The following is a 24,299-nucleotide window of genomic DNA, read 5'->3' as shown; positions in this document are numbered from 1 at the left end:
GCATAAGTGATATAGACACACAATGACACATTTTGCGCTGTGTGTGTCTATGTCTCCTACGTCTGGATTTTTTTTAAATTGCGCTATCCTACTCAAGGTATGGTTTACCGACGTGCTCAGAATGCTACTCATTTTAAGTGTGATACGCCGAATGGCGCCGCTGTCGGCGCCATGGAGTCTTTATCGTCTAAAGTTCAGTCGATCGCACGCTTTCGTGTTCTCATTTCATAAGAACGTGCTTAGGGATCCTCCACATTTCTCTTTTTTGTTTCCTAGGGTGCATGGCCTCCTGTATAACAGATTTTTCAGGACATTAATGATTTTCCGAAAAGCGGCTACAACTGAAAGAACGATAACAAAGGATGACATTTTTGTTGCATTCTGTTGTTCATTGAGCAGTTCCACTGAACGCTGTAGAGCTGTACCATGCTGGTACTATATAGGGCAAAAATCGATGCGATGGTATGAGTATAGTTTCTCAATTGCATCACGGTGGTTGCACGTTTCACTTCGTGGCAGGAAAGTAAATTCAATAGAACGGGCCTGCCGCTAATCGGATGCAGGGAATGTCGCCTTCATTCATACAAAAAAAAATAACAAAAATCTTGTCAGTCGGTTGTGCGTATACGCCTTAATGGACACTACTCGTGAAAGAACACAACCTTTATTCACGCATGACTTAATATATACATGTATATCTACACAGATGTTATGTCGACAAGATGTAACGCTCACATGAACAAGAGTACGCGAGACAATCGACAAAGGCGTCTGAGTGTTAGCAAATGCGAGAAAGCAGGGCGCGTTGCAGTGAACGAGATTCATATGTGCTCTTGTAAGAAAAGAAAAAAAAATGCATTCGTGGAGCGACCAGCTTAAGCTCGATACGTCATTCTGAATGAGCGAAGTTTCTGTAAAACACACAAGCCCTTCAAAACAATGGGATACAAGATACATCCGCTTCAGAGTGACCCAATGCGCACGGCCGGTGGGGTATCCCGTTAGCTCATAATTGTTTGTCAGGATTGACATCACAGTACTGAAAGTGGAACAAGAGTAAAAGAAAAGAACAAGAAGAGATACACCATATTACCTTCCCTTTTTTGTATTTCTTCTGTAGGGTGGGCAAAAAGATATAGGCCGCAGGAGCTAAACAAATAGAGTTTAGTTTTCCATCTTGAGCTGCAGCCCGAGTACTTTTCACGCTTTCATACTTGTAGCAACAGCAAGTGGCATTCCCAATTCCCCAACGTGCGGAAATTAGTTCCTGTAGCGTTCGGTTTCGAGCGAATGGCCCTTGCGTCACACGGCAGCTAATGTAAAACAAGGCCTCTTGTGGGCCAGCTGTGAGGCCGGTTACCTACACGGCCCCGCAAATAATAACAACATAGGTAGCAAAAAGGGAACCAAAATGGTTTTCCTTTTCAAAATGAGCTATCAAGCCGAATGAAACCGAAATTTCTGTGGATAATGATTAGGCATTCCAAATACTGAAACATTAGCTTTTTGAAATTATCGGCCACAAAACACGTAATCATGTCCTGCTAACGGGCACTTGTCCAAGCTGTGAGTCGTCCGCTCAAAAATTACCTTCATGGAAATTTAAAAGGCGGAGTGCGCCGCCAAAGTATGTTTGGTACACTGCACTGTAAGGCAATCCCGTGGTTCACCTTCACCGCAATGCACTCGACTGGCCAATTCATGGCGCGAACGAAGCCAATTCGGCTAATGATGGCAATCTGCGCACTCTAAGGCAATCACGTGGTTCAGCTTCACCGCAATGCACTCGAGTGAGCACTTCATGCCGCGAACGAAGCAAATTCTCATACTGATGGCGATCTGCACATTTTAAGGCAATCCTGTTGTTCAGCTTCGCCGCAAGGCGCTTGATTGACCAATCCGTGCAACCAACACTAAAATTTTGGCGAATGATGATGTCGAGCATACGATGACTCAATAAAACGATGTGCGCTGGAACCTGCGCAATGCAGAACCGCATGCTTGCATTGTATGCTGCCACAGCGCAGATCACATTTTTGAGTCAAGTCGTACGCTCGACATCGTCATTCGCCGAAATTTTACTGTTGGTTGCACGGTTTGGTCAATCAAGCGCCTTGCGGTGAAGCTGAACCACGGGATTGCCTTTGAGTGTGGGGCAATCAGAATGGTGGACTTACAAAACAGGCCCCTGCAGCTTCGCAAAGCTGGTCGCTCGGCGCAATGGGGGCCGGTGCCACAACTTCCATCTTGCCTTCAAAGCACGATTGATTGAGTTGGCACCAAAAAAAAAAAAAAAAAAAGGCCGCGTACCTGCTCCTTTTGTTGCAAATGTCGGCGAAAGACGATAGTCGACTGGCGCTCCTGCCAAATACATAAATGCTTTCCTTCGGTTTCCGCTCACCTCTCATGCTGTTCCTCTCCCGTCTCGTTTCTCCCAAGATAACACTCTAGAGGTTTGCTCAAGACAATTTCAATTTACCGCGTTCCCCTTCTCCAAGTCGGGTGCCTCGATGCCAGCGCTGCCGTACGGCGGAGACGAGCGTGAATCGAGGCACCCTACTACAACGTTTATAGAAACACGTTGCCCTACTCCTGCGAGCTGAACGTGGAACCTATCTAGTAGAACCTTTAGTTGCTGTTGCCATTTGCTTCCTTAAATGCCGCCAGGAGCGCGGGCAACAACAGGCGACGGTTTTCTGCAGTTGATGTAGTAATTCATTTGCTATAGCAAAAACCAAGCATTCATAAATGTTTAATAAAGGAACACTGCAAATAGCACTTATGTATTGATTTTCTGCCTTATATTTGCGTAATCTCCTGTTCTTGTTCAACAATGTTGACAAGTATGAACATTGACACCGGACTTAGGCGTTTAGATTTGGCTGTGGGTATATAAGACTATTGCGCAGCTTCTGTTTCACTTTGGCCGGGTGGCTGAATCGAGTCACAGACAGACAGGCAGACAGACATACAAACAGACAGGCATACAGACTGACCAAAATGTCTGCGCTTAAGCAGCCCAAGAAAGACTATCGTCTTTAAAAGGCGGCGATCAACGGCGGGCCTATACATACGTATGTACTGTTTGCAACGAGAAAGGGTGAGGAGTCCAACATAAATAGCAAGGCCGTATTGAAGTAACATAAGGGAAACTACAATGCTGTTTTTGAAGTCATACATTTGCAAAATTAGGACCGAACTGTGAAAAGGAAGTTTTTACTCTCAAAGCTACGCAAGGAACTGAGTGCGGGCAAGCATGACATGTACCAGTCCTGCGACCACAAGATTTTACTTAAATTTTTACGCCTACTTTTGTGCCGCGTCGATGCGGAGGCACCATTTTTTTTTCGACGTGTAACCTATTTTTGTCGCTTCTTAGTGCTTCAAATAAACGAGTACGAGTCCGTTGAGATCCGTTTCCTCCTATTCGTTGATAGGTCTCATCGCAGGGCGTGAAGCGGCGCCAGGCAGATGAACTGCTCATGGGATTGCGTAATTTACCTTAATCTTAGCATGCTTGTTCGCGCCATGGTGCATCTGTACACAGCTCTCGACAAGATCAGACTAAATTTTCCTGACGGAGCAAATAAGGGGGCGCACACACATATCCACACGCACGAAAAGAGAACGCGAATAAGGAGCCATCCAGGGAGAACTAGGATCAAAGCCATCAGGAACCATGCCACAGTCCCGAAACACGTACACCCATGCGCTACAAAACAAGGGGCATAGAGGGCAGCTCTGCAGCTGTGTTTGATGACATGACTGCGGTGGCGGCACCATGATATTAAACCCACCATCAATCACGTCGCCGTACCGTACCGCACATGGCGTAGCCGAACTAAGAACCAAACATCCGTTTGAATGTGTTCTTTAAGCCCTGTGCGAGGGAAGCATACTGATTTCGATTCACCGACGTACTTGCAAATAGCACACTTCATTACAGATTCACACCACGCAAGTTTGATATGGTGATGAATAACGATTTACGCCTGTTTTCCCTCCAACGATATTGCGAGGGTCTACCGCAGCTTCTAGCGTTTTGACACACTCCTTGCTTGTTGTCTACATGAGGCTCGCAGCACGCAGCGCTGTGTAGTGCTAGTAGAACACAAGCTTGCTCTACAGTAATTTTGGCCATGGGCTTCCGCAGACATTTTCCCAACACGGGGCACACCGCACCCGGTTATCGAGAAAAAAGGGGGGATCGAAGAAGGTAATCAGTGTCTTTGAACGAATAAAGAGCATTCAGTTAGCCCCGGCAACATTTTCTAAGACAAACTAAATCTCCTCACAGGCTTGTCCTCAAAATCACGGGAAGGCGGCCCTCTATATACGGACTCCTCCAGACGCCCATACCATGGGTGCTACGTGCCTCATTTATCCGCTGCGAGTCGGAAAACGCAGATGCACATACACACACATGGTGTAGTGCTCAGTGTGCACCCACGCAGCACCGATGTATGTACAGTTCTTGGAATTCGATCGCCTGCAGAATCCGTTTCAGTGGACAAGAAAAAACTGCACGCGGCTCTCGGTTGATACGCGCTCTTTGGATCACCGTTCCACACGCTGACCAGAGAAAGTCAGGCCTTAAGGACGAGGGCCGTCAGGCGCCGCAAGAGCAATATGACGAAACAAAAATTCATCCAAAACATAGCACCGTTCTCTATTTTGGGGCTGGTCGCTCATTTCTATACGCAAAAAGCGATATATTCGCTACATGAGCACCCATTCTTGATCCCCTGCTCCAAAAAAGCAGCGAAAGAAGCAGCGAAAGACAACCTGTACGGCGTCCTTATTATCCCCCATTTATCGTTCCTCACGTTCAACATACAGCGTCGCTAGGCACGCAAAAGAAATTTCCACTTCATACAATAAACTGAGGTTCCCCCGACCACGAGCGCATGGACTCAAAGATCCTGTCGCCACAGCGTGTCGTAGACTTTACGGTAAGATCACCGCTGATGAACTTCTCAGTTTCCCGGTGCAACGGACCACTTCTGGGACACTGCGCTGTTTGATGTGCACAGCCGTATGCTGCCAGACCTGCAGCAAAGCCTGCACCCGGCGTGCTTCTCTGGAATTCACTCTGGTAGCGGTTCATGTATACAGTAGCGGTATTTCACGGAGCTGCAGACCACACTTACTAACGATATAACACCATGACAATGCTTCTGATGGCATGGTCGTTCGAGAGCACTGTTGTTATGACGAATAATGTATGAAGCGCTCTTTCTCCACTAAGTTTTGTAGCAAGCGAGTGACCACTCGTGGTTCCGAACCACGCCATTCAGCCACCCAAACTACAGCTGTCTCGACGCTCGATCGCAAACATAACAAACATAAATAAAAAAGAATGTGTTTTCACTGCATTCTCTTGCACGTAGAGGCGAGAAAAATGCACTACGGCAGATGCCATACCAGCACACCTTTAGCACCCTTACATGTAGAGACAGTCGATGGCGACATCCTGGAATGTCATCACTAGCTGTTCGGCTGCGAGCGCTTCAGTTGCGGATGCATCCTCCAGCTGTGGGTGCAAGGAGGCATCACCAAAAGTTGCGAACTGTAACTCTAGTGTTGTCTTCAAAGGAAAAGCCGTGGACGTTGTCACAAGGAATGTTGCACAAGCAATCTCTGGCACCTAGCGAAATCTCCAGTTTTCGACCACGGCAGGGGAATGCGCTCAGATGACAGAATATAAGCATCTAAAGCTTTTCGTCCACGCCGCGCTCAACGTTGTAGTAGGCGTGCTCGGGGAAGTTGTCCAGGTCTATGTATCCAGCGTTGAGCTTGATGAGCTGGTCCAGGTCCCGGGAGAGCCGCGAGAAGGCCGGTCGCTCCTGCGGGTCCGGATGCCAACAGGCGCGCATCAGGCGGTACAGTTCCCAGCGGCAATGCGCCGGCTGGGCCATCACGCGGCCGTCGCGGACCGCGTGGATCACCTCCTGGGCGCTCAGCCCCGGGTATGGCGTGGAACCTGCGTTGTGTGGCCCATCAAGAGATACCGGGGTCAGTCAAAGCACACAACACTCCAGGAGTGACGCGCAGTAGCATCCGGTTCAGACTGGTGCCGCAACTGCCGTGATATTCTAAAGCCCTGACGTCATCTCATGTCTCGTTCAACCGAATTGTGTGAAACGCCGTTTCTTACGTCCATAGTAACTGGAACATAGCATTGTGCTATACATACTCGTAGTGACCTCGTTTCCTCGGCCAAGCCACCCGTGGCTTGGTAGAAAACAAGGCTGTTGTGTAGTTCAGGCGGCTGGTATGATCGTGGGCTCCTACAAAAGGGCACTCGGGATGTGAACTAGATTCAGTGGGTTAGGTAAGATAGCAGTAAAAATCCAGATTTTGTTATTTAATGCGCAGAAACAACACATGCACTGTAGTATGTAGTATGAGCAGTAGCTGTATAGTACAGCTGGGTAGTAAATTTAGATTTCGGAGTAATGAGCGCTATTTGGGGCTCTTTAACGAAATCGAAACTTACTTATCACGGGCGTTTTTGTGTTTACCTTCCAAGAGGCCGCCACGTAGGCCAACCGGACCAACGACCTCGTTCTCAGCAACAGAGCGCCTTAGAGTTTTTATTAAGGTAAACCGTTTGGAAGATGTAAGGACATTCTAATGACGCATTTTTATACTTTTTATTTTTTGCTGCACTTTTTACAAAATTTCTAAATCTGTATAAACACATGCCGCCCTAAGTGCACTCGGAATAAAGGATAGCAAATTACAACGGTTCCTCTGCCCCGTACTGCCCGGTGGCTGGCGTTCTTCAGACACTCTCTCAGAACGAAACACAAAAAAGTAATAATGCCTCCAAACCTACCGACGATTTCGATTTACGAAAATTTCACTTATAGCGTTAATGCGGATTATTAGTCATATTTAAAGCCATGTACGTGTTCGCTCGTATAAGACTGCTTTGCTAGGTGTTATGTTCGCCAGGCATGATTGACCCGCCTAGTGCCAGACTTACTGGTGGCCCGTAGGGAGCAGATTTGGGTTTGGGAGTATGAGGCCTAGATTTCCAGGCGGTGTGAACCGGTTGTTTTTCTTGTCTTTCCGTGGCGCTAGCTGCATGCGGCGTACGCTGCTTCCGGCAGCGTGTATACATGAATGATACATTGTTTCTTACTAGCGTATGCGCTAGTTCCCAACCCCTGCTGTACAGGAGAGGCCCAATCACATATATGGGTCATTGCACTACTCAGCGACCGCAACAGTTGGCTTAATTAACTATAGTGGAGCCGATAATTTGGTCGCTGACGTGCTGTTGCCGGTTGCTGGGCCATGCTATGTGCAGAAAGTGATTTGGCTTTCTGACATCGCTCACTTTATCACAAATCTGGCATACCATCTTTATCTGCATCCTGTCAGGCAGGCCTGGAAATTTTCTACCACGCCCTTTTGGGCGGATCGATCCTTGGTGAATTGCTCCAAATTCGACGTGTTAGGCTTTCAAAGGATGACCTCAGCGGCTGAATGGAAGATTATTTTTGCCTAAAACACAATTTCCGCGATACAGGTGCACCCGTCCTTTGCCCGCTGTACCAAAGGAAGCAGCGAAAGACAGTCTTTACGGCGTCCGTATGATAATCAATTTATCGTTCCTCAAGTTTAACATACCACGTCAATGGGAACGCACAAGGCATTTCCACTCCATACGATGAACAGCTTGGACTCATGGACATGCCGCAACAGCATACCACAAATGACGACGCGTGTTCGTTAGGTACGTTTAATCACGAAAATATGTATGTCTGCGCCGAACACAATGCTGCCGTGAATCCAACAGCTAAGACTGCTTAATAGAAAAGTATTAAAGATCATTCTACAGCGAAGATGATTTAAAGTTTCTGGACCAGTCTCGGGCACTAAGGCGTCCAATATATATTTAACCCATTACTGTCTCGCGGCGCGTCAAATAAAATGTTTCCCAGGCCAAACTGTCTTTACTGATCCACCATTTGATCCAAAAGCCCCAGAACAAAATACGATCAGCAGTTAAGCTTATGTTGCGCCTTAAACCCTGAACAAAAGCTGGACATCTTTAGGCATGCATAAAGGTGGATTCGCTACGACCTGAACGTGCAAGAAAAAAAAACCCTCCTGCAGCTGATTTTTGTCAAGAAACTCGGCTAGTGCATCTTGTAAAATGTAAATAAAAAAACTACCCAGACTACATTCAAAACACACGTGTGATTTTCCGTTATATTTCAAGAATGCATCGTAAAACTCAGCCTAAATAAATTTTACACGAGTGCGTATATATGTGTTAATAATATATTTAAGAAAAGATGATGTATATGATGACCAGAGCTTTGCACAAGCCTGACATTCCACCCTCTCACACATCCCTCCCCTGGATGTCTCACGACAATTGGTGGGAAGAGACATAGAGGCTACGGACCACGAGCCCCAGTTTGCAGCTGGAAAGATGCCCCGTTCACTGTCCACAAGATTCTTGACCCCCCGACACCAGGCCTTACTCCTCGATCAGAAGGAAGGGTATCACCAATCGCGGGAAAGCTAATACCACCTCCGGATTTCTGGCTTGCCGCCTGTGGGCTTGTATAGACACTCGACCATGCGCTTTGTCAGTGTCCACGCTATGCAGTGGCCGGAGCCATCCTGACGAAGGGCTTTGTGTACGTCTGACTTCCATGCTCCGTCTCAGTCCCGAAATGCGTGCCGCCCTCTGTCCAAGTACAAGCCTTCCGCTTGCTGGTAATCGTTATCGAAGACACAGGCCTGTCTACTCGCCTGTAGATATCCGTACGCTGAATAGTCATCTATCAGACTTGACAAATGTCGGACTTGTATTTCGCATTTTCGCTCTTCTTTCGAATCCCCGCTGTCTTCCATATAATGTCTCTCCCATTTATACCCTTCTCCACAGCCCTTAGTGTTCTCGCCAGAGTGGCGCAAGTCCTCAGGCTAGTTGTAACAGCAAAGCTGTTATTGGTCGAGACTTTCATAGGACGAAATGTGGTAACGCGGTCGCAGCGACGTGAAGAGGGCATAGACAATCGAAGAGGAGAGCACGCGCCAAGCACGCATACAGGAAGTTGTAAGAATTCTTGAGCGAGACGCTTGTATGGGCAAAACGTTTCTAAACTACAAAATCTGGTGGCAGTGTTTATACTTGTCAACGCTGTTGAGCAAGAAGAAAACATCAAGTACATTTTAGTCAACAAATCAATACATAAGTGATGTCTGCATTGTTCTTTTAATAAAAAAGAACTAAAAGAAATGAAAAAATACGCCGCGAAAAAAAAAAAGCGCCCTCGGCGCTCCCTCGTGGCAGTATTCCAAGTTCAGAAGTTACAAAAGGTTAGCAGTGGAACACGGCAAAAATGAATTGGCGCGGACGGGAATCGATATGCTGGCTTTGAGAAGTTCTATGAAGCTTAGCCTTGCGAATAGGGAATGGCAGGCAGCTTCGCTGTTAACATCAGCGTTCGCGACTTTAAGTCAATGAAGCTGGGCAAATTTTTAATTTTTTTTCTTTCTAACTTAAAACCTCTGTAATAGTGGGGATGATCGGCTGAAAAGTAGCGACGCTTGTTGAATGCTGGGCGGTAAAGATTACGTCACTTGTTAGCTACTTCTAATTGCGCAATAGTACATTGGTTTTACTTTGGAGTGAGCCATAGTTGGTCGCCACTTCCCAAAACACTGCGAAAAGTTTCACGAGCCTTTGGCCCCGTAAGCTCAACGGGAATTTTCAGCACCCGCTGTTTCGCATGACGTGCCGTGTAAATTCTTATTAGTGATGCTATCATAATTTGGACCGTCTCTAGGTCGAAAATTAGGGGAAGCAAAGAATGTTTCATGACAGGTATTTATGATCGGGCGGACTGTTTCGGTGTTCGTCGCATCGAAGAACATATAGCACGTCATTAACGACGTGCGCCTATACCAGCTAACGGGAATGTGGTGATGGTGATAACCGTGAAAGTGATAATGCGAATACAGTTTACGTTAGCATTAAAACACAATGCTAAATTATGCCGGTAAAAGCGATAAAAAGCAAAAATAAAAAGATTGTGAATGATCTTCAGATCAACACTGGGCGCTCGCTCGCATTTTTGCCAACTTCACTAATCCGATCTGTTGTATTACACTAATTTCAACTATACAATTAGCGTTGTTTAACTAGCCTAATTTCAACCCTTGTGTTTAGAATAACCAGCAGGGTGTTTTTCCTATCCTTTGTGGGCAATATTAAGGGGTTTCGTGGTAACTTTTGTTACATAAGCGTCAAATTGCACATTTCGTCAGAGTTCCCGTGTATACGCCGCGGATCGCTTACGTACGCTCACATGCTGAGTATGTCGCGATGGTTAATTACACGGTAGCGAGGAAACGAGATTGCACGGTTTACGTCCTACTACAGTTGGCTGACTTCCCCGGCATGTAAATGTGGCGAGATTATCTACAACCATGCGTATACGGCATAGAGAAAATGTTTCGTTGCCATACTCGGGACGCACGTGCGGGTTGGTTCTGCGCTATGCCGCAAGGATGCTAAGATAATACCGGAACAACCCACCCGCTCCTGCGCTCCCGCTAACCGTGATTAAGGCTACTGATTACCTGGCCTGACTTAGAGAGCTCTAATGACTGTGAAAATGCACTTTGTTTGGCAAAACACCGAGAACGTTTTTTTAGTTTTGTTGGCCAAATGGGTAGAGAACTCTGCGTGCCAGAAATGCTTCCAAGGAGGACACAGAGAGAGAAATAGGAACAGAGTGCGTACCGAGCGTGACGATCTCCCACAGCAGGATGCCGAAGGCCCAGACGTCCGACTTGGAGGTGAACACCTGCAGGTACAGGCACTCCGGAGCCATCCACCGCACGGGAAGCGCGCCCTGCGCGTCAAGTGGAGCAGGCGAAATGGATAAGCGTCCGTTCACCATTGCCGAGGTTTTTCTGCCACCGACAGGACTGACGGCTCACGCGAGTTCAGTGCCGCGGGGCCGAAAGTCACTCTGCCCATGGACACTCCGATGGCAGGCTCAGAAGATGAATGCACGCCAAAAGCAAGCCAACTTTGTAGTCGACGCCAAGAGAGTGCGAGTTCACACCTATACCTTTGATTTCTGCTGGTAAACGTCAGTCTCCGATTCCCGAATGCTGCGGGAGAGGCCAAAATCTGCAACCTTGCATCGGCTGTGTTCGTCCACCAGCACATTGCGGGCCGCCAGGTCCCGGTGGATGATCTGCGGCAGTAGGAATCACCTCTGAAGACGATCCCCGAGGTGCACGGCGGCCGCTGGCTGAGTTTAAACTGCTAGTTGTTCACTGGCCCTTTTCCGTCGTACTTCAGAATTCCGTGCCAGCTCACCACTTAATCTGCAAAATGTACTAGCTTTCCAAATGTGCTCCTCCGTCCACTTGCACCGCTTCATATGGCGGAAACGAGGCCTTTTCCCACGAATGCGTGGAAACTATACGCACATGTTCTTGCAGTATTTTGTGCATGCGCCCGACACACAGATCAAGTTTGGTTCGTCAAGACGCGGAACTTTGTTATGGGTATGCTGCGCGCAGAAGCCAGTTTTACAGTTCTTCGCCGTGGGAACTCTATTGAGATCTAAATACAAACAGGTTTCTTTGTTTCAGAGATCGGCTTGTCTCCTCCTCAAGGACTCCGACTTCTTACCCTGGCATATGTGATGCCTTAACAATTGTGCGCTCTCTTCATGATGATGAATAAGAGCGCCGGCGGGTGAGCTGTCTCTCTGGATTTTCTCCTGCACCACAACCACTCAATGCAAGAGCACAGCTGTGCTTCCACCGACGGACCCTACGTGACGATACCTCTACTCGACCGGGAAACAGACACTTAAATGAGAGTGAGTTCATGCATACTAAATAAGTAGCTAAAGGTAGCTAGCTACCTTTAGCTACTGGGTAAGTAGCTAACCCCTACTTTCTTGGCAAGTTACAAATAACGCGTTGGTTTTTGTCGCCAGCGCTGAGCATGTTGACAAACGTATTCTCGTTCGAGGCATCGCAATTGCCTTGCACATTAATAAGTGAGAGTGCGTCGCTTAATGAGAAATGCTGCATGCTTGTGCCGGCGTCAATTTTTCGAAGAACAAGTGAGCGTGTCCCCACAGAAAGCGAGTAAACGATGGATACTGCTTCGATAATTAGCCAAATGCGATGCGAACAGAATCAGAAAGTTTGACCCCTGCACTTCTGGGAATTTGTCCTGGCACACAACGCCCACAAGCTGCTCATCTCCGGCTGAATTCCTCATAAAATTTGTTCGAAAGAAAAAAAATGGGATGTGGTCACAAGAACTTTTCCCTTCGCCGCGACAGTTACCCAAATGAATAAAAAAAAAACCGTATAACGCCTCTCTTTTCCCCGCCCAGAAAAAAGAGGGGTGGTTATGGGGGTCGTAAAAAACTCTTATACGGAGTTATTGAAACGCATAACATTACCATTATCGCTTGGTCACATGATGCCTTGTTGCAGGAGACCATTCACCAATTCATATAGTCAAACTCTATTAGTTCCTGTTTCGAACACTGTACCGCAGTTTCATCAGTGCTTGTTTGATTAGTTTTAATAATAGTTTCTTTTTTTTTTCGCGCCCGCCGCGGTGGCTCAGTGGTGTTGCACCGATGCTGAGCCCGGGCACGCCGGTTCGATTGCGGCCGTTAATGCTGAGCCTTTTACTGCTTTGCGCCTCATGGCCAGGCGTAGCTTCGGCGAGTTAAATCCACAAAATATGGCCCCTTTTTTTTTCTCGGCCACGTTATGTTCCTGTGCGCTCCCCGGCCCCTCCATTCTGTGATATCTATAAATCATGCTCACGAAGAAAGACAGGACTTTCACGAGATTTTTGTTCTGAATGTCCCTTTACGGGGGCCGTCTGTAATTAGTCGCTAAATTTAAAAAAAAACTCCACATGCGTTAACTACCAATCCATTACCAACTAGCACCCCCCCTCCTCCCCCCCTGAGGCCTGGTAGAGCGATCTATTTGAACGATGTTGGATGCTGACGTGGCACGCCTGGAACCTGGTTTGTTTTGTTTTGTCTCTGTGGCGCTCGCTATGTTCAGCGTTCGGAAGCGTGCGCTCACGTGGCGAAGCTCCCCGGGGTGTCCCTACTGGCGATCGTGAAACACATGCAAGATTCGGCGACAGTGTCACTGACATTGGGTCATGGTCGGGCCTGCAGTGGCGACACGCACCGCGGCTTTCTGTGGCGGATGCGATTCGGCCGCTCAGTTGGTCGGCCGGATATCCGATGGACACAGTTGCATGCGGTTGTCCCAAATGGTACCTTCCCCGAACCACAGGGCAGGTGTGGTGCGCTCACTCGCATGGCCGTGAGCGCGCGCAAAATTGATTTGACGCGTTCCGCTGAGCGAACGTAGCAGTATTAGGACAGCGGAACTGTTGTCGGACGTGCGGCCTCAAACAACAAAAATGGTGTTTTGTTTAGTTTTTCTATTCATTTCTGCAGCGGAGAATGTGTTATTTATCTGGTTTCAGGGGTTTTTCTCGTCACAATAAAGTGCCACGAAATCTATAATGGCAGTGCTTCATACGCGGGCACAAACGTGGCTCTGCATAGTAGCACAAATAGTTGATAACAGCACCCCCTGCCAGCAAACGGTTGAGTGAGGGTCGGTGTCATCGTGATACAGAGCCCAGAGTCGAAAATGAACGTTTCATTTCCTAACTCCCACTGCGAAATTAGTCTCCCCCATTTTTTTGTCTTCATTCATAGAGTTTTTAGCTTTTGTTCACCTCTTCAGAGCTTCAGCTCAGACGTCGTAGCATGTAAATAATGACTGTAAATAATGACACAGCCCCAACCTTCTTGTTGGCATAGAGCTTTTCTGTATCTGAATTGTGCGGCCAGGGCCAACATTCTGGCCATACTTTTTCCGCCCTTCGTTCCGTCTGAAACATTCGTGAAAGTTATAAGCGCGTTGTTATCCCCATGGCTTCAGTTAGCCTCTCGATCGATCAAACGAAGAAGGAAGGAAGGAAGGTAGGAAGGAAGGAATGAATGTCCCCCCACCCTTTGGACCCAGTTTTGCCTTCCCCCGTAAAGTAACGAGAAGAATATGCTTCAATTCTAGAAGTGTGGTTCGGTGTCGAGCCATCTTGATGCTTCGATTAATCTGAACTTGTGAGATCGAAATTGGCTTTTTTGTAACAGGAGTTCGTCAAAATTGCGTCACTGAGTTTGACGAACTCTGGCTTGCGGCTGCATTGTGAAATTAGACGCATGTAACCCTTTATTCACCTATTCAGTGCAAGTCCGGAGCCTTGGTTTACGTGTGCAGCCCCGAAGAAAGAACGTCATTCTCGGCCGTTTCAATAACTACCGCAATGACGTCACACTGGGCTGAAATGGGGTTCGATGCTAACGCACTCTTCAAAATAGCAATTTTAACCTATTTATTAGTTAATATTGACTTTTTACTTGCTCACAGAGAGTATACACAGGTTGAACGTGCTCACGGCAACGCCCTCCAGTGTTGGCAACAGTCCGTTACATGCTGCACTGCGGACTTGCCAGAGTTTCATCCCAGTTAGCGTCCGCAAATCGCCCAAGCGAGCCCTTTTTTCGTGATCAAATGAGTGTAAATACAGCGAACAAACTCATTACATAAACAACACATTCTAGAGCAACTGTAATTACGGAATGATTATAATTTTCTCCAGTGTCCGCTTGAGACGCAGTGATTTCCTGGGACCATTTTTCCCGTGAGCGTGGTATCTGTACTGCCCATTTAGGATGTCTTGCTGTGCTAAGGACCGTCGGCTAAGAGTATACACTGAACTGATACCCAAAGTATACTGTACTAGTGTACTAGTACACTACACCAAAAGGTTATCACCGCCTTGTTCGTTTTCAGTTGATACCACTAACCCTGCACCAAATCACGTGTCTCCCCGCACGCGAGGTTCCTGGCGATGGACTGTTGTATTCCCGTCATCATTCACGTCAGCAGGCACGCGGCCAAGTGTGGTCGCATCAGTCGACCAAGGAAGGACGACATTTCATCACCCCGTACGTAGGCGCGAGCTTGGCAAGCCCAATTTACTTGAGTTAGTTTCGTTATACAGAGCTCCTAAAGACTACAGCGTTGTCCGCAGAAAGGTGCTCACGGGCGGTCTAGATATTTCGTTCTTTTTTTTATCCTGTGGGTTGTGCTCCACGGGTTGTGCTCCACGGATGTCTCAAATTCTGTACATTCTGTGAGGCATCGTGTTAGCTCAGGTTTCCTGAGCGTTTCTAACGGTTTCTGCAGCAGCATCGGCGTAGACGGGGTTTGCGGCGACCTATAGTTTTAGGGCGAAACTAGTTGGCGGAAAACCTTCATTACATTTCAAACTTATTATGGTCTGTTATTATTATGGCGTACAAAACTTATTATGGCGTACAAAATTTTGAACGACCGCTCTCAACGCGTCGATTGTAAAGTGGGCGCGAAGTTAGCTGTTACAAAACGCTGGCACAACCACGCAAAAGAAAAAAGCATGTCTGGGGGGAATGGAACCCGGTGCGTTAGTGCCATTGTCCGAGGCGCAACCCCTACACCAAATTTTTTTTCTTTATTACCGTTTGTCTAAAACGAAAAACTAGGTTACCCCTACACCAAATATGAATACTCAAGATGGCGTCTAATCAGCCGGTTTTACTTTCGTCTGAACGGAACTGTACAAATTTCACGCCGGCTCCGTCTGGACGGAACGCTAAGCTGTCAGTTATATTCCGTCTGGACTGAAGGATGATAACTCGCAGCGCTCCGTTCCGTCTGGACGGAACTTTAGCAATTGTATATCGTTCCGTCTGGACGGAACGCTAGCCATAGCCTTCTGAATATCCATGTGTATCCTCGGCCAGCACTGCTAACGCGAGCATTCTTCTGTTTGCACGATGAAGATTAAAAATCAGGTATCAGCGTCAAATACAAATGCTAACAAGAGAGTGACTTCACGTTTAGTTGAAAAACTGCGGTGCCAAAACGCTTTTCGAATTGTTCAAAAGCTAATGAAAAAAAATCTCGCCGTAATTCCCAATCGGGTATGTTGTCACATAATGAATAGCATTAGTAGTTGGATCGCATTGTTACAAAAACAACGTTTTTATCCCATACACCTTTTTACTTATACTTCTAAATTCTGTTCTTAATAGTGTACACCGTTTTCTCACTTTTAGCTAGCCAACTATAGTCAGAAGAATTAACACACGAACCGAAGGGCATATCAACTGTTGCGCTGCCTGAACTGGTAACAGCGAGTTAACCAATAAAGCGGCTGAAAAACCAAACAAGCAAAATCCTCGTCATTATTCCGTAAAGAGCGTGCGTCAGGTTAGGTATCATCCGAAGCCCTAACTGTGTGCCCCGCAGTGGCGGCGGCGGTGAGACGCACCCCGTTCTTGTGGATGTAGTCCATGCCCTGGGCCACCTGCAGAGCGAACTGGGCCAGGTCTCGCGGCCCCAGGCTGCCGTCGTCCTCGGGGTCGTTGTAGTAGGCGCCCCGGGACCGGTGCTCGCGCAAGAACGACTGCAGCTTGCCCCGCTGCACCAGCTCCATGATCAGCAGCAGGGGCTCTGCGGACGGCACAAGTTTCTAACTCACCCTTCGCACCGGGAGGAGAAGGGGTTCGTGTAGATACACGGGAAGAAGAGAGATGCGCAGCACCGAGAGGAGCGGAAGCCCGACGTGCATAAATGCCTCGGCACCGTGGTGAGATTTGCACAGAAGATCCCTTCGCGTGGCTCGGGGATTAACTCACCGTCTTTGCTGCAACAGCCGAGAAACTGGACCACGTGCGGGTGCTTGCCGAGCTGCCTCATGAGCCCCATCTCGCGCACCAGATCCCGCTTCTCTTCGTTGCTCGCGTACTCTGCGAACGCGAAGTCAATTGGATATCGCTATAAATAGGCTATAAACAACACGCTTTAGGCTTTGTACGACTCAAGGTTTTACGGAGCATGCCTACTGGATGGAATATTACCCATCGCGTGTCGCAAACACGGGACGCGGTCAGCGAGTGGTTGAACTGCGTACCTCGAACTCCTCATGAATGTCAATCACTGCCTATCGCGCTCATTTCCTCGTTGGCCCCGCCCAAATGCCGACAACGTCAATAGCGACGTGTATCCCCAAAAGACCGCTAATCATGAAATTCATGAAGAGCTGTTTGAAACTCGTCAGTGGAATGAAATTTTTCGGTGTTTACCATGATAAAAAATGCAGTTTTACACCCCATATATACTATATCAAAGTAAAAGTGCGCGAAATAATTGCAAATCTACCTAAATTTTGGGGGGAAGTGGATAATGGATGGAGAACAATTAGAAAAAGAGCTATTGAAAGGATATAAGTGTGTGCAGAGCAAACGTGGTACAAGGACTAGACGCGTATTACAAGGCAATTAAGAAGTATACAGAGCTTAGTAATAACTAGAATAACAGAATCGCACAGTGCAAGAATTGCCGCCCTTCGACCTGCCCCGTTCTCCGATCTAACAGACTACAGGAAATGACGTTCAATGAAAAGAAGGATACATATTACGCGTGTTTTTAGTGTCAGCTCATTTCCTTAATTCGGGGAAACATTAATTGAAAAGTGAATGGGAAATTACCGCGTCGAGCGCTGTAGAAGACGGGCATGCGGCACGCACCTTTGAGCGTCTTGACGGCGACGGGCGTGGCTCTCTTGGAGCCGTCCAGGCCGTACGCGGTGGCCTTCCAGACGCGGCCGAAGTTGCCTTCGCCCAGCACACGCTCCAGCCGCACACCGTCCCGCGGAAACTCGTCCGGGTCCGCAGCTGCGGGGGCGCTGGCCCTAGGCGGCGCCGAACTCTGGGTTGCCAGGCAGAACGAGGTTCCTCGTGAAAAAAAAGGTATACCGAAAGTACTCAACGGGGAAACCCGTCTTTCCGTGTGCAACGCTTCACGTGTCACACTTCTGCCGCACACGAAAACGCAATGAATAGAGGACACCAGGGCCTGCATACATCGGTAACAAAATCCTCATGCCACTGAAAAAGTGTCTTCACAGCAATGCGCGTCTGTATGGCGTAGGGCTTGGTGTAGGGCGCACTCCTTAGAAATACATGGGGTCTTACGGGGGTATTTAATGATGGGGAAAAATTAGCATCTCTCCCCAAAGAAAGTTAAGAGAGCGCGAACGCTAAAAGTGCGTCCATTCTTCGCTGAAAGTTGGCCGAATCGATCGTGAAACCTTCGAAGACCCAAGTCGCAAACGAAGAAGGACCCCATGCGACGATTTTTTGCTCACTAAGTAACCGCATCTATAGCGTACAAATGATCCACATGTGTACCGATACGTTATTTATGAGATAAAGGTATACTATTGTACTCGTTCTTCACTATCTATGCGTTTATTGCCTTATCTCGAATAGTTCCTTTTTCGAGATTTTCAACCATTTTGACACAATGGAAGCCCGTGTGTCACGCACGCGCCGTGTGTCCGGAGATCATGTCGATCAACCGGTCTACGGGGGAATGCATTAGTTTTCCGACAGAACGTAATCGGTCCCACTACGAAAGCTTGCGCTTTAATGAGGCCTTCAAACTTTATGTCAGGCTGCTTATAATGCCTCTGAAAAAAAAAAAAGCCTTTCTAGCAATGCATTTTCGGTTTCTAGTGGAGCCCACACAACGAGGCTCGCTTTATAGCGCTCAGTATTTTCCACCATATTTTTGCAATGCACTGGTGTGTAGTGGTGAAGCAAACTTTACCAAGCCTCAGTGTGTAGTAGTTAGAGCTGCTTGTGCATTTTCCGACAATTTCTGCGTGGGAATTTCTAAATTTTTTCTAATGTTACGTTAGAAACTGATTTACCTTTTATTTTAACAGAACGATCGCAGGTTTAGTAGTTCTTTCGGCTTTTTCTCGACGAAAAACGATGCTTATGTTTCTTTAGAAATCAGTATTTACAGCTGACACTTATCTTTTCTAGCTCCTTACAACTGGGGCAGGCAAGTAATGCCTATAGTTCGCAAAATATTGCATGCGTACTGACCGTTGGCATCAGCTCACTGATGGTCTTCGCGTACATCTTGTTGTAAGCGTCCTGGATGTAGCTGTACTTGGTGGGAGGCTCTTGGGGCGCCGTCGGTTTATCTTCATCGTCTTCTGCTGGCACCTCCGTGTTCTCTTTATTCTGCGGTGTAGGATACATCCCGCGTAAATCTTCCCGTTCTGCTTTTTTTTTTCAAACGGGAAGAGCCACATGAATTAGACGGCTCAGTTCAGGGTGAAAAGTCTTTAGATCTCTGACTTGCATCTTTTACAAAAGGTACCAGCTGCCCCACGTGTGCATGTCACTTACATACATACCTTACCGAGGGCACTGGCGTACGCGCTGGGGGGCGGGGAAAGGGCGAAGGGATGACTCTCCTACCCCCCCAAAATTTTTATACCGGGGAGGTGGAGGAGGACGAAAGAGGAAAATACTTCTGCCTGTCAACAAATAATGACTGCCGATGATTGTTTTTATGCGGATAAGCTACGCACCAACCACATGCGACTTCGATGTATATTCTCACCACGAGGATCAGCCATTTTGCAATTTCAGCGGGGGTGAAAATGATCTCGGAGGTTATGAGGAGAACGACTACGACGTCATCTCAAAGTCTTAGTATTTGTAATTTGCAAAAATTTCTCGCTTTGTCGTTTAATTTTCATATTTTGTTGGTTCTTTTTCCCTTTTGATTCCTTTCATGCATTTTATTTCCCATTTTTCGCCCCCCCCCCTCCAATATGAAATCGTGCGTATTCCACTTGATCGGTCGAGGGGTCTGATGTAAAATTCTGACGCCAAGCGTGATGCCATAACCAGACGTTACGTCCCAACAACAATGTCACCAGCAGTAATATCGTGACCGGAATCAATCCCGATCATTCTCTTCCAACGACCCCGTTAGCAGCAACGTCAGCGCGCTTCACTGGCGGAGCGGTGCGTACGGAATTCGGAATCTTGATTCCTGCCAACAAAGAGTGATCTAAACGTGCAACGAACATATTACCGCATCATCCTAATTACCTAAAAAAGCAGCCCAACATCTTCACCATGGCTATTCCTGCTTTGGCTTGCAAGCGTGTGTACCATTCATAAACACCGTATGCCGTGCGCACACACGGGTGAGTTGGTAGTGCGCGTGATGTGGCCCGCTTGTATGCTGACCTTCTTGTTCTTGGCAATCATCTTGCGGACGCACCAGATGACTGCCCCGGCCGCCGGAACCACCCCTATAATGGCCACGATGTAGATGTTCGTGCCGCCACTCGGCTGGTTCTCGAAGTCGTACTCGGGACGCCGGTCTGCGCAGGGCACCGGTAAACCCAGCGAGTAGGTTTAGTACAAAAGGGAAGTGGGTCCAGCGGGAAAATTGAGTACTTGCAAATACCATTCACATGCCTCACAGGCAATGTTGTGACCAACGGACGTGCATCGCTATTGCTAACAAACCAGCAAATATTTTCACAGCGAAGTTAGGAATGCATATTTTAACTATGGTACGCTTCTCTCAAAAACTGTAAAAACGTGGAAATCTGATACTTAGCGGTCGCGTGTGGCTGCCGTTGCAATGGTCCCAAAGTAGCGTTGGTCCCTAAGCTAAAAATATTTTATTTATTTCGACATTTTCGTTCAGATATACATTGCCTAGGATGAGAGGGCTAAAGCCAACAAGCTGCCTGAATAGGGCCCTGACACCCAAAAAGATATTGAACAGGAGCAGTAAGCAATAAAACAACAGTTCACTCGTAGTAAAAAGCGACAGTGATATCTCGGCAATCCCACTTGGAACACAGTTCGTACGAGCACATTTTCGATGCTTTCTTAGAAACTTGAGCGTCGATGTTCGACTACACTTCAAGCAAACTATGCATTAATGTTGACTACATGAGGTATAACTGTTACTTTTCATTAAATACATTTTCGGCTTCAGTTGATTGATTGATAATGAGGTTTAACTTGCCGACGACACAGGCGACGAGGCGGCGCCGTAGGGGAGGGCTCTGGACTAATTTTGGCCACCTGGGGATCTTTAACGTGCACCTAAATCGCGAACACACGGGCGTTTTCGCTTTTCGCCTCCACCAGAAAAGTGGCCGCCGCGGCCAGGAATCGAACCCATGTCCCTGGGCTCAGCAGCACAACGTCTTAGCCACTGAGCCACCGCGGCGGGTTTTTCGGCTTCAGTTAGCGCGGTATGTATGCCTGACTTGCAGCACTGCAACAGAAAATCTAACAAGAGTCTGGCTTGTCAGTGGCAGCTTTCAAATCGCATGGGCTTGAAAGACTCGCTTATATTTGTCGTGAAATACAAGTGAAATAGGAGGCAAGTAGCCAACATGAATCTTGCAATAAAACGAACCTTCAGCACTTCGTAGCTAAGGCGCGAGTAACGTCCTGTCACCTGCACATTTATATGATTAGGAATAAGCAAATGTAGAAAATGCATAAAACGGTAATGTTGAGTGTAATAATTACTGCGGAGTAATTAAAGAGGGCACTTGATAAAATTAATTGCTCGCTTCGTGTCCCAGATACCTTCAGTACTCTATTCAGTACGTTCAGAAGTAGGTTGAGACATGCGTTGTTTTATGCTTTACCACGACCAACACAGTGATGTTTTGTAGCTTCTAGAAGCCTACCTCCGTTTTAAATGCGGAACGTGTTTTGTGCCTTCCCTTGAAAACTGACGGCCCAAATGTGGCTGCATTAGTATAAATCTATTTACATGACATGGTACAGCGATTCCTATGACCACAACTGGGAAGGAACGCGCAATACACGGGATGTACGAAGGTTGTAATGGTATCAAACAAGGAAATGAACTGCGTAACCTGGGACAATACCTACTCTACACTCTCCAGGAATTATAAAAAAACATCCACGAGAAATGCACAGTAACTAAAAAAATATACGTGCAGTATAGCTAAGGAAGAGGCAACTGTATACTTGTAGATGAGACCTTTTCGCTAAAAAATGACGACCGTCGTCTGGGTTTTTTGGCGTGAAGAGTCAAAAGAAGGTTAATTAAGGTTAAAATCAAAATTAGAAGTAGCTGTGTTGCGGCATTTCGTGACGCTGAAAGTCACTATCGCATTCCGTATTACTACAAGAACGATAATACATACATGAGCATATATGCCATTAACTGGGTTTGCTGCGTTTTTCGCAGCAGTTTGCCCGCGGCATGGCTTGTGGTGAAGCAGAACGAGGACAGGGCCTTGAGTGCACGTTACTTGATTGTAGCCAATGCCCGTGCCCAAGCCCCCACAAAAAGGTTTCAACATGTTTCTTGCTACTGCTTGCTCTTTAGTGTAAGCTCGCACATCAGGAGGCGTCCTCTCGGCATCGGACCTAGTTTTCGTAAGCTGAAGAGGCAATGCAGTGGGACCGCCAAAGTCATATGCATTCCAATGCGACATCGACAACGGAGGTTGAAAATGGGTTCCACCATTGCCCGTAACTACGCACCCTCAGGATAAAGGGGGAGAGAGAGAGAGAGAGAGAGAGAGAGAGAGAGAGAGAGAGAGAGAGAGAGAGAGAGAGAGAGAGAGAGAGAGAGAGAGAGAGAGAGAGAGAGAGAGAGAGAGAGAGAGAGAGAGAGAGAGAGAGCTCTTTAATGTGAAATGGTGGGGTCAGCCCTCCTAGTGACAGGGCTTGCTACGCCAGAGGGGGGATGGCTGCAGGGATGAACAGTGAATGTTGGACATTACGGGTAGAACCGCGAGATGGCAAACAAGAAACGTCCAAAACGAGATAGAAGAAAATGCTGCTAGCTAAGTTCGGAAAGAAATGAAATTTGAAGAAGAAATCGCTGTGGCTGAAGTCCGCATGGAAGTAGCTGTGAAATAATAAACTTGATTTTGTCAAAATTTAGTGTTCAAAAATGAGTTGGCATACTTCTGCAGCGTTTGTAACAATAGAAAACACCTAACCCTCAATATAAGGTGGAAACTTGTCGTTAACGAGGTCGCATTCTCCAGCGGTGGGGTATCCAGGATGGAAGTCGTACTCTCGTGAAATTCCGCTTTTTAACGCTTTTATGTGGACCGAGGAACACCGAGGAACAACGAGGAACACCACCTCTCCGTCTGTAACTCTTGATGGGTCACGCTTTCACCGCGCAAGAAAATGCTAATAATAAAAGGGCGTAGAGGATTGATAGTTTCAAATAGACAACTTATATTGCACATACAAATGCATTTTCAAGCAATGCATCTGGGTAAAGTTGTGAATACGACTTTAAAAGAGCTTGGTGTAAGCTGTGTGTTAGGAATGCATAAGGTCTTTCAAAAGTACTTATTAATTGGCTCTATGAACTTTCTACTTTAATATAAAACCCCTTGTGTTAAGGCCCGTTCACACTTACGACTCGAGCGGCAGAAGCGAACGATGCGACTGGAGCGACCGCCGGACAAGGTGTTCACATTTGCACGCGGCACGAGCGATGGCGTATTTTTGCTTTTTTTGTTATTATCTCTCGCTTGCACCGCGACTTCACGGGAGTTTAGGTTTCGTCATAGGAGTGCTATATCATATCGTCATATCGTATTTCGTCATATCGGTTTCGTATTGGGGTGCTATTTCATGATATCACGTCAGGAACTCCCGCCTCCTACCTCCGCGTCAAGAGCAACCGCGGCGACGAAGATTACTCGAAACCAATCGCTCTTTTCGCGCAACAAAAGCGATGCCGGGCAACAAGAGCGGCAGAAATTGCGTCGCTTTTGTCGCTTTCGGTTGCGCCATTCGCGAGTGTGAACGGCTTTTTACCCCGAAGGATTGTTTTCTGAGCAATGCGTTGCTTTATAGCAGTCAAGCTGACTTTAGAGGGTGTTTGCGTAAAGTGTTGAATACATGGCGTTTTATGAAGGTACTTAATTAAGGCCCTATAGAACCTTCCTACTTCAAGATCAGACAGCTCATATTTCCGCTGGAAAATATCTTCCCAGCAATACATTCGCATTTAGTAGTAAAGCTAACTTTGACGTAGCGCGGTGGCTCAGTGGCTAAGGCGTTGCGCTGCTGAGCACGAAGTCGCGGGTTCGATTCCCGGCCGCGGCGGCCGCTTTTCTGATGGAGGCGAAAAGCAAAAACGCCCGTGTGTACGAGATTTCGGCGCACGTTAAAGATCCCCAGGTGGTCAAAATTAATCCGGAGCCCTCCACTACGGCGCGCCTCATCGCCTGCGTTGCGTCGGCGCGTTAAACCCCACAATCAATCAATCAATCAACTTTGACG

General features: G+C 47.3%; 1 protein-coding gene across 1 annotated transcript in view; it reads right to left on the bottom strand.

Annotated features, from left to right (window-relative positions):
- Positions 1-648: 648 nt before the first annotated feature.
- LOC144140995 (tyrosine kinase receptor Cad96Ca-like) overlaps positions 649-24,299 on the bottom strand; it is a 56,997-nt gene continuing 33,346 nt past the window's right edge. Inside the window, exons 3-10 of the mRNA XM_077672481.1 lie at positions 20,226-20,362; positions 19,062-19,202; positions 17,694-17,874; positions 16,803-16,913; positions 16,436-16,617; positions 11,112-11,240; positions 10,778-10,889; positions 649-5,983 (exon numbers count right to left, since the gene is read on the bottom strand). Of these exons, the coding sequence (XP_077528607.1) occupies positions 5,712-5,983; positions 10,778-10,889; positions 11,112-11,240; positions 16,436-16,617; positions 16,803-16,913; positions 17,694-17,874; positions 19,062-19,202; positions 20,226-20,362 (1,265 nt within the window). The 3' untranslated portion in view covers positions 649-5,711. The remainder of the gene's footprint in view (positions 5,984-10,777; positions 10,890-11,111; positions 11,241-16,435; positions 16,618-16,802; positions 16,914-17,693; positions 17,875-19,061; positions 19,203-20,225; positions 20,363-24,299) is intronic.

Source organism: Haemaphysalis longicornis, unplaced genomic scaffold (assembly GCF_048455015.1).
Source record: "Haemaphysalis longicornis isolate Haplotype H1 unplaced genomic scaffold, Haemaphysalis longicornis Haplotype H1 scaffold_58, whole genome shotgun sequence".
Taxonomy (NCBI): Eukaryota; Metazoa; Arthropoda; class Arachnida; order Ixodida; family Ixodidae; genus Haemaphysalis; species Haemaphysalis longicornis.
Note: the sequence above shows the minus strand (reverse complement) of the source record. Positions and strands in the feature narration are given on the sequence as shown.